Here is a 10785-nt window from a genome sequence, read left to right as displayed (position 1 = left end):
GTTCAACAATAGCCAAAAAGTGAACCGAACAATATAATAGATCTATTGTTCAAAGACGATCTAATTCACAATTTCACATTGTTAACCTTTTCCTCACAATAAGAACTGCCTTATTTTCTCAACCCTGTGCTTGTTACAAATGTAAAATATGGTCAAGTACATAATGAAAAGTTTTAGGTTATGTAAAGCTATTGATATTTATACATAATTGAGAAGATGTATGTGAAACGAAAACAGAAAACAATCATCTGATGAATGATTAGTACGAGTAGACAAGGGTCGCAAACAGGTAAACCTACAACTTCTAATTTACAAAATACAAAGCAAAGTTAGAAATCTAGCACAAAAAGCTTTAATGCTTCAATCAAATCAGCATCATAAACAAAAAACAAATTCAAATTCCATAAATTATAAAGATCACAAACGATAATATAAGATTCCGAACACCAAATATTGTGTGTGTATATATATATATATAGATATCTAGATATAAATTAAATGACTAATCAGCTCGATATAAATTAATATGTTGCTACAAGAACCCACCCCTTGGTCTGTACTTCCAAAATGAAGCAAGAACCCACCCCTTGGTCTGTACTTCCAAAATGAAGCGAAAAACTAATAAACAAATGCCCTTAGGATATATTATAGTAGATATATAAGTCGTTATGATGATAGTATGCACAAACTCAGCACCTCTGATTTCAAAGCAGCAAGTGGGTCGGGTCCCCTATTGGTTTGGGTCATGCTTGGCGGCTGAATTGCCGCCATTCTCCTGTTGTGATTGCTGCTGTTGCTGGTTTTGTTGTTGTTGCATTTGACGAGCTTGTTGTTGCTGTTGTTGGTGCATCTGGTACATGTGTGGGCTTATTGTGAGTTGAGAGAACTTAGCAGCGTTTCCATTTAGCTCCGCAGTAGTGATTTTTAAACGTTGAACCTCAGCAGTCAAAGCCTCGTTTAAAGCTGTCATTATCACAGAATCAATCAATAAGCATCATAGAAAGACGAGGACAATAAGATTGTCCCACTAAATGTAGCAATCTCAACCTATATTTATATGAAAAAGAGTCACTTAATGATACATATTTATTTTTATTAATATTACATAATTATATATTAAATTAGATAATAGAAAAAGGTAGGATTTAAAAAAGTAGCAATGAAGAAAACGAGCTAAATGGGTTGAAAGTACTCAAAAGAGTACTTAAATGCTTAACAACTCTTAAAATCGTTTGTGTTTATAAAACATGGACTAAAGGAGTAGGTTGGGTCAACCAAACTCAGTTCTGATCCACATAAAATTTACCCATTTTGCCAAATCCGCTCTCCACATCCAAAATGCATAACATCAAGCATAGTATGATCAACTACCAACAATATCTTAGACAGATGTAATTACTGATTTATGTAGGTGTGCAGCTAGTAACTTGAGCCAAGAGGTCACAGTAAAAACTCGTGTTCACCTTGTCACATGGCCCGACTACCGGGGGCACATTACTTAATTACTTGATTTTGTGCTCCATCGAGTCCGAATAAAGTCAACTACTTCGGTATACACCAATTAAAAACATCTCTTCAATAATTACCCCCCATATTAATCTTAGCAGCCTATATGCCTTCTAAAAGGCTTCTTGATGCAAGTCTCTGTCTTTAACAGAACCTCACAAATACAAATTTTGATGGATTCATCTTAAGGCGAATAGTAATAGTAATAGACGAATAAAAGACATAACTTAGGTAGCCTATAAACGTTATTATAGACCAAATAGAAAATGACATAGAAAAAGAAGATATACATTGCATATTGCATATTAAGTTAAAAACATAGCTTATAGGAAAAGTATAGAACTATACCATCACGAAGCTGGGCCTGCTGCTCCATAGCTTGCAGACGAAACTTCAGCTCGTTATTTTGGCTTGTGAGCCCTGCTGAATCCCTCTGTATGACAAGAAAACATAATATTAATATGTAAATACACAACATTCGAATTAAACTATCTCAATAAACAAAAGATTAGTTAAGGGACTACAATAAATAAACCTGCAATAAAGTAAGCTGTGCAGACAATGTCGTTGCTTCAGTCTGTAAAGTTTGAACCTTGTGTTCCAATTCTGTAATGTAACGCATTTTCCTTTCTTTTGATCGAGCAGCAGACTGTCGATTTGCCAAAATCCTAAAAGCAAACACAGCAATCATTATTTCAGTACTATAAACATAATGTATGGCGAAAAGTAAACGTGAATGTCATGTAATGAAGACAAATCAGAGGAGGCTACATTACCTCTTGGCTCGTTTTGGATCAGATAAAGCAATCTCAGCAAGTTTCTCATTAGCCATGATTTTCTTGAGCTCTGCACCAGTGAATTCACCATTCCCAAACTCTAAACTGAAAGTATTTGAGTCAACGGAATTACCCGGAGACAGTTGACTAACGGGCCCACCAGGAGAAGGTGGAAGTTTCAGTGATTCATCAGCAAAGTTCATCCTCCCCATAAAACTATCCATCGACACACTTCTATTATGCCTAGTTGTCGGTGCAATATCTCCTCCCAAACTTCTTTTAATCCCACCACTTTCATTCACACAACTTGTAGCTTCATTATCACTACTATCACCTCCATTTGTCTTTGTACCACTCGCTCTACTATCTAAATCTTCACGATTATCAGTTCCTTGTTTGTCATCTGTTCCAGATGAGTTTAACGTATCAAGATTATCCAAATTCATATATGCAGAAAACAGATCATCTACAACTTCCCCTTCCGATTTCCTTTCTCCCATACCTTCAGCATTACCTTCACTACCACTTTTCTCCCAACTCGTTTCCCGCTTCACCAACTGAATCGGCTTTTGATTATCTCTAGGAGTAATCCTTTCTAAAGTATGTGGACTTCTCAATGGAATTAAGGGTGGTGATGATTGCATTATTGTAGAGAACCCAAATGGTATATCACTATTCGACCGCCTATGCGCTTTACGTGGCGGAAGATTACTCTCTACACTTCTCCCTAAACTGCCCCTACCAAAAGGAGAAGAAGGGGGCAATAAAGTGTGCGAATTCGAATTCCCGTCACGTTCATCCATTGAAACATCGCCCAAAACCTGATCAGGCGAACGTGCAGATGGAGAATCACGATACGGTGAGGGACTCAAAGGTGGAAGCGAATCAAGAGCAAAAAATGCAGGTTGTGACAATGATCGTGAATGTGATGGCCCTGGACTATGATTAAAGATAGGGGACCCACCCGGTTTATGAGTATTCCCTGAAGTTTGAGTTACAGGAATCTGCGAGTAAGGTGAAACCGGAGGAAACTGCGGATGAGATGGTGGGATGCCGGGTCTTTTACCGCTGTTTTCAATACCATAACTCGAGGAAAACTGTCGATTATGAGCTCGAAATTGTGATGTGTTCAATTGCGGTATATCAAGTTGATTATAGGTAACCGCATTTTGTGCTTGTTGTTGTTTGGATATTGTTGATGATGAGGTCCCGAATGATGATTGTACTCTTTGATTCATATCTTTATGTCCTTCTTCACTATCCCCCATTTCTTACCGATTACAAACCCTAACTGCACTTGTTTAGCTACAAACTCTTATACAGTATTCAGCTCAATCACACGGAACTTGATAAGCAGAATATGAAAAACCTAACACAAATAACAAAAATGAGATAAATAAATCAACTTTCAACATGAAAGAATTTATGAATTAAAAAAATAAAAACCAAAATTGTTAGCAGAGCGAATGTACTGGTGCCTGAGTAACGCCTCTAGATCTAAATATATGTATTATTTATTTATATAAGCCCAAATTTTGGCACATGTTATAATAATAATAATAATATAGATATGGATAGTCAATTTTGGTGTATACATATAGTCAATTTTGGTACACAAAGTATGTATTTTTATATTGAGATTTTAGGCTATAAATACTCATGAATGCAAGCATTAAACTTGCACCATTTCTCACACTTACAAAGTGTTTCTTTCTTTCTCTCCATTATCATCTTTGTTCTTACACTTCATTATTAGTATTCTAAATCAAGAATCAAATCACTAAAGGTAGTTATAAGCCTACTGAATTATAACATCAAGAATCAAACCACTAAAGGTAGTTATAAGCCTACTGAATTATAACATCAAGAATCAAACCACTAAAGGTAGTTATAAGCCTACTGAATTATAACACGTTATCAGCACGATAATCTTAATACTAAATATGGTTGGCTCTGCCACCAAAATGATATATGGTCGGTTATACCACCAAAATGATATATGGTCGGTTATACCACCAAAATGATATATGGTCGGTTATACCACCAGAATGATATAGGTCGGTTATACCACCTGAAAAAATATATGGTCGACACTGTCGCCAAATTTTCATTTATGTTTACTAATATTTATATTTTTGTTATGTAACATTTATTTATGATTGCTTACACATGGTCGACACTGTCACCTACTTATCATTTATGTTATATTAAATTTATGTTTAATGTTTATATACTTATGAATATAAATTGACTCTAATTTATCATGATGTTTGTTTTAATTTTTGATAATAGAAAATGTCGAATCTGGAAAAGCTTAAATTTACTCCTTTAGAATCAACTGGAAACAACTACATGCCATGGGTTATAAAAGTAAAAATGCATCTTAAATCAATGGGCATTCTTGAAACCATAAATGAAAACAACACTTGTTCTGAAAAAGAACAAGCTACGGCATGTTGCTTTATTCATCAACATATTGATGAATGCTTACAAAATAATTATGTGACTGTAGAAGATCCCCATGTTTTATGGGAAGGTCTCAAAAGCAGATTCAATAATCAAAGAGAAATTTTACTTCCAGCTGCAATGGAACAATGGAGAACATTAAGGTTCCAAGACTTTAAGAAAGTAAATGAATACAGCTCAGCTCTGTATAATACATGTTCACAACTTAAATTCTGTGGACATGAAATTAGTGATGCAGACATGATGGAGAAAACTTTCTCCACAATGAATGCTGCAAACATCACAGTGCAAAGAAATTTGAGAATGCTAAAGTTCAAAACATATCCTGAACTTAATTCATATCTCTTAGTTGCAGAGCAAAATGATGAGCTATTAATGAAAAATCAGCAATCCCGTCCTACTGGTACACTTGCAATCCCTGAAGCAAATACTGCAAATAATTATAAACAGGGACAAGGACGCGGGCAAGGTCGTGGTTATAATAACCATCACCATCATCATGCCAAAAGCCATAACTATGGTAGAAACCATCCTTATGGTAATGGTAATGGGCGTGGACGTGGTCGTGGTCGTGGCCGTGGTGGTCAAAGAAATAGTAATCCACGAAAATATAAATATCAACCACAAAACAAGCCCATTAAACAAGATGTTGAAGAAAATTCTTCTAAAAATTCTGAAGAATCTTGCTACAGATGTGGTAGAATGGGCCACTGGGCTAATACTTGCCGAACATCTAAACATCTTGTTAAGATGTATCAGGATTCGCTGAAAGGTAAAGAAAAGGAAGTAAATTTTGTGGATAATATTGATCCAACAGTCACTGAGAAACCATCTGATTTATATGAAGATTTCTTGAATGTTTAAGTTGTGTGTCTTTTGAAAAATAAACGATTTAATATCGTCTGTCTTTGTCATTATGTTTGCTAAATGTTTCAGTACTATCTATTTGCGTTTAAAATATTGTGTAATATTAATGTACTCACTATTTATTTCTTATATATGAAGTTCAATATGAATTTTGCTGGAATACAACATCAATCAAGTGGTGGAGATCTCTGTATAGCAGACAGTGGAACTACACACACTATACTTAAATCCGAGAAATATTTTATTGATCTAAAACCAACGGAAGGAACTATACATACAATATCAGGACCTGCTAACTTGATAAAAGGGATAGGAAAGGCAAATTTCATACTACCAAATGGTACAAAATTTTTAATAAATGATGCCTTATTTTCTCCCAAGTCAAGCAGAAATTTATTGAGTTTCTCCGACATATACCTTAACGGGTATGATTATCAGTCAGTGACAACAGAAAATGAGAAATATTTAAGTATCACTGACAAGAGTCATGTGGTTGAAAAACTGCCAAGACTTAGTTCTGGATTACATTATACACATATAAATGTACCAGAAATACATATGGTAGTTAACGAAAAATATATTGATCCTGGTGTATTCAGTTTATGGCATAACAGATTAGGCCATCCAGGATCAACAATGATGAAAAGGATTATTGAATGTACTCATGGACATCCACTAAAGGATAGAAAAATCCATCATGATACAATGGTTCCATGTACATCTTGCTCTCTTGGAAAATTGATAACTAGACCCTCACCACTTAAGGTTGAGAAAGAATCACCAATGTTTCTTGAAAGAATTCAAGGTGATATATGTGGACCAATTCATCCACCATGTGGACCATTTAGATATTTCATGGTTCTAATAGACGCATCTAGCAGATGGTCTCATGTTTGTCTGTTATCAAGCCGTAATGTGGCATTTGCAAAATTTCTTGCCCAAATTATTAAATTGAGAGCTCATTTTCCTGATTACACCATTAAAAGGGTGAGACTTGATAATGCTGGTGAATTTACATCTCAAGCATTTAATGACTATTGCATGTCTATAGGAATTGTTGTTGAACATTCTGTTGCTCATGTGCATACACAAAATGGTTTAGCCGAGTCATTGATTAAACGTTTACAGTTAATCGCTAGACCATTGATAATGAGAACAAAACTCCCTGTATCTATATGGGGTCATGCAATTTTACATGCTGCTGCATTGATTCGCATCAGACCAAGTGCAAGTCATAAATATTCCCCCCTACAACTTGCTTTTGGTCAAGAGCCAAATATTTCCCATCTTAGAACATTTGGTTGTGCAGTGTATGTTCCAATTGCGACACCACAACGTACAAAAATGGGTCCTCAAAGGAGGTTGGGAATATATGTTGGATATGAAACATCTTCAATATTAAGGTATATTGAACCTATGACAGGTGACGTTTTTACAGCACGTTTTGCTGATTGTCATTTTAATGAAACATTGTTCCCTAGATTAGGGGGAGAAATGAAAAATAAAGAAAATGATGTTTCATGGTGTGAACCTCAATTAAAGTATCTTGATCCTCGCACAAAAGAATGCGAGACAGAAGTTCAAAAGATAATGCATATACAAGAACTTGCAAATCAATTGCCTGATGCATTTACAGATACAAAAACGGTGACAAAATCATATATACCAGCAGTAAATACTCCAGCTCGAATTGAAATTCCAAAAGCTGGCAATAACGTCACTCATGAATCTTTGCCACGTCAGAAACGTGGAAGACCAATCGGTTCAAAGGATAAAAATCCTCGAAAAAGAAAATCAGCTGATAATGAAGTAAAAGAAAGTGTTCAAGAAGAACCACAAATCAGTACTCCTACTGCAGAGGAGATTGATGATGTCAATACAGAAATTGCAATCAATTATGCATATTCAAAAATATTATGGAACCGAAATGAAATGAAAAATCTTGATGAGAAATTTTCATTTAATGTTGCATATAACATCATGAATAATGATGATGATCCAGAACCAACATCTATGGTTGAATGTCAAAATAGACATGATTGGGCTCAATGGAAAGAAGCAATACGAGCTGAATTAGAATCACTCAATAAAAGAAAAGTTTTCGGATCCATCATTCTCACTCCTAAAGATGTGAAACCTGTAGGATACAGATGGATTTTTGTCCGAAAAAGAAATGAGAAAAATGAAGTTACAAGGTATAAAGCTAGACTTGTAGCTCAAGGTTTTTCTCAAAGACCGGGAATTGATTATGAAGAAACTTATTCTCCTGTTATGGATGCAATTACTTTTAGGTACTTAATCAGTCTGGCAGTTTCTAAAAATTTAGAAATGCATCTCATGGATGTTGTGACTGCTTATCTATATGGATCACTTGATAGTGATATATATATGAAGATACCTGAAGGATTTAAGGTACCAGAAGCATCAAATGCAAAACCCAAAGAAATGTATTCGATTAAATTACAAAGATCTTTATATGGGTTAAAACAATCGGGACGTATGTGGTATAACCGATTAAGTGATTACTTGATAAGCAAAGGGTATACAAATAATCTTACTTGCCCTTGTGTTTTCATTAAGAAAACAACATCCGGATATGTGATCATAGCTGTTTATGTTGATGATCTTAACATCATAGGTACAAATAAAGAGATCCATGAAGCCATTCAACTTCTAAAGAAAGAATTTGAAATGAAAGATCTCGGAAAAACCAAGTATTGCCTTGGTTTACAATTTGAACATATGCCTAATGGTTTACTTGTACATCAAACAACATATACTGAAAAGATTTTGAAACGTTTCAATATGGACAAGGCAAAACCATTAAGTACTCCTATGGTTGTTAGATCACTCAATGTTGAAGCTGATCCATTTCGTCCATGTGAAGATCAAGAAGACATTCTTGGACCAGAAGTACCATATCTTAGTGCAATTGGAGCTCTTATGTATCTTACAAATTGTACAAGACCTGACATTTCTTTTGCAGTTAATTTGTTGGCAAGGTTCAGCTCTGCTCCTACCAAAAGACACTGGAATGGGATCAAACACATATTTCGATACCTTCGAGGAACTACTGATTTAGGATTATTTTATTCTAACGAATCAAAACAAGATTTGGTTGGTTATGCAGATGCAGGTTATTTATCTGATCCACATAAAGCTAAATCTCAAACTGGATATGTATTCCTAAATGGAGGTACTGCAATATCATGGCGTTCTCAAAAACAAACACTTGTTGCTACATCGTCAAATCATGCCGAAGTGATTGCATTACATGAAGCTACTCGAGAATGTTTTTGGTTGAGATCAATGACACAACTCATTACTGATTCTTGTGGACTAGAACGCGATAAAAGTCCAACAACTATCTATGAAGATAATGCAGCTTGCATAGCACAGATGAAAGAAGGGTATATCAAAAGTGACCGAACAAAACACATACCACCTAGATTCTTCTCATACACTCAAAATCTCATTAAGGACAACCAGATTGAAATGAGATATGTGCAATCTAGCAAAAACTCTGCTGATCTTTTCACGAAAGCACTTCCAACTGCTATTTTCAGAACACACGTTCATAACATTGGCATGAGACATGTTCAAAAGATGTAACAGCTGAAGCGATGTCTACTTGAGGGGGAGTCAACTCCATGCTGCACTCTTTTTCCCTTAGCTAAAGTTTTTTCCCACTGGGTTTTCTTTAGCAAGGTTTTTAACGAGGCAGTAATTTATAGTTGATCTTCAACAAAATAAAATTGCTATCCAAGGGGGAGTGTTATAATAATAATAATAATATAGATATGGATAGTCAATTTTGGTGTATACATATAGTCAATTTTGGTACACAAAGTATGTATTTTTATATTGAGATTTTAGGCTATAAATACTCATGAATGCAAGCATTAAACTTGCACCATTTCTCACACTTACAAAGTGTTTCTTTCTTTCTCTCCATTATCATCTTTGTTCTTACACTTCATTATTAGTATTCTAAATCAAGAATCAAATCACTAAAGGTAGTTATAAGCCTACTGAATTATAACATCAAGAATCAAACCACTAAAGGTAGTTATAAGCCTACTGAATTATAACATCAAGAATCAAACCACTAAAGGTAGTTATAAGCCTACTGAATTATAACAGCACAGTTTATAACTTTTGGGGGTTTTCTTTTTGCCGACGAAAAGAATTATAATCGTCTGCGTGACTGCGTATGGTAACTAAGATAAGGACCATGGACTAATTAGAACCCTAAGAACACTTGTTTAGCTACAAACACTTATACACTATTCAGCTCAATCACACGGAAATTGATAAGCAATATAGTAAAAACCCTAATACTAATAACAAAAATGAAGAAAATAAATCAACTTTCAACATGAGGAACCCTAATTCACTAAAATTGAGAGACACTCAACATCAATACACACGTACGTGTACATGTAAAGTGTTATACAAACTAATTACCAGTGAATTGTTGGATTGATTGAAGCAGAGTTGAGCGGCGAAAAATATCAATATCAATATCAATATCAATCAATTGATGTGTGTAAAAAGGGAGTGAAATGGTGGTTTGACAAAAAGTAATAATTGTGTGATGGCGTTGCTAATATATAGAAAATAGAAATAGAAATGTATGTGTGTGTATATTGATGACGATGATTATATGTACACGGATATCATGACTGGTATGCTACTACTACTGAATTACGCGTGAAATAAATTAGGAAGAAATTGAATGTGAATGTGAATGTGAATGTGAATGTGAATTTGGGGTGAATTTCAATTTCATTCCGACCGATTGCTTGACTTTGACTAGTGGATTGGATTTTATTAATTCATCATTCATCATATATCATTATATTATATCATATATATAATATATAATATAAATATATAAAATTAAATTTAAATTAATTAAAAATTAGAAAGATACAATTTATTTCCTCCATCACCGCAGATTATGGGGTCTCTCGCTATTTTTGAGCTCGTGTTTACTCTTTTTTAACAAAGACACGTAAATATTATGGAATGATACTCAGACACTCAATATTATTCATACACATCTAATTTACTATTATGTTCATACTTACAATAATAAAGGTGCAAGTTCCTTGATAAATTTAATGATATAATTGTAACTTTTATGATAAAAAGTGTGTATAGATCA

The 10785-nt window shown here is 34.4% G+C and overlaps 1 protein-coding gene across 1 annotated transcript; it reads right to left on the bottom strand.

The window, feature by feature from the left end:
* Positions 1-578: 578 nt before the first annotated feature.
* On the bottom strand, positions 579-10186 carry LOC139856079 (bZIP transcription factor 29-like). Its single transcript, XM_071845314.1, has 5 exons — positions 10083-10186; positions 2283-3651; positions 2042-2174; positions 1855-1939; positions 579-963 (listed from the first exon to the last, which is right to left on the bottom strand). The coding sequence occupies exons 2-5, from the start codon at positions 3548-3550 to the stop codon at positions 731-733; spliced, it is 1719 nt and encodes a 572-aa protein (XP_071701415.1). The 5' UTR covers positions 3551-3651; positions 10083-10186; the 3' UTR covers positions 579-730.
* Positions 10187-10785: the final 599 nt, after the last annotated feature.

This window comes from Rutidosis leptorrhynchoides, chromosome 6, assembly GCF_046630445.1.
Source record: "Rutidosis leptorrhynchoides isolate AG116_Rl617_1_P2 chromosome 6, CSIRO_AGI_Rlap_v1, whole genome shotgun sequence".
In the NCBI taxonomy this organism is placed as follows: Eukaryota; Viridiplantae; Streptophyta; class Magnoliopsida; order Asterales; family Asteraceae; genus Rutidosis; species Rutidosis leptorrhynchoides.
Note: the sequence above shows the minus strand (reverse complement) of the source record. Positions and strands in the feature narration are given on the sequence as shown.

Bases quoted from the DNA above. Each gene is read 5' to 3' on its own strand.
- LOC139856079 (XM_071845314.1), bottom strand. From the start codon at position 3,550: ATGGGGGATAGTGAAGAAGGACATAAAGATATGAATCAAAGAGTACAA. The intron at 2,175-2,282 runs GTAATGTAGCCT...GTTTGCTTTTAG, and splicing joins GATCCAAAACGAGCCAAGAG to GATTTTGGCAAATCGACAGT. The intron at 1,940-2,041 runs GTTTATTTATTG...CTTGTCATACAG, and splicing joins CACAGCTTACTTTATTGCAG to AGGGATTCAGCAGGGCTCAC.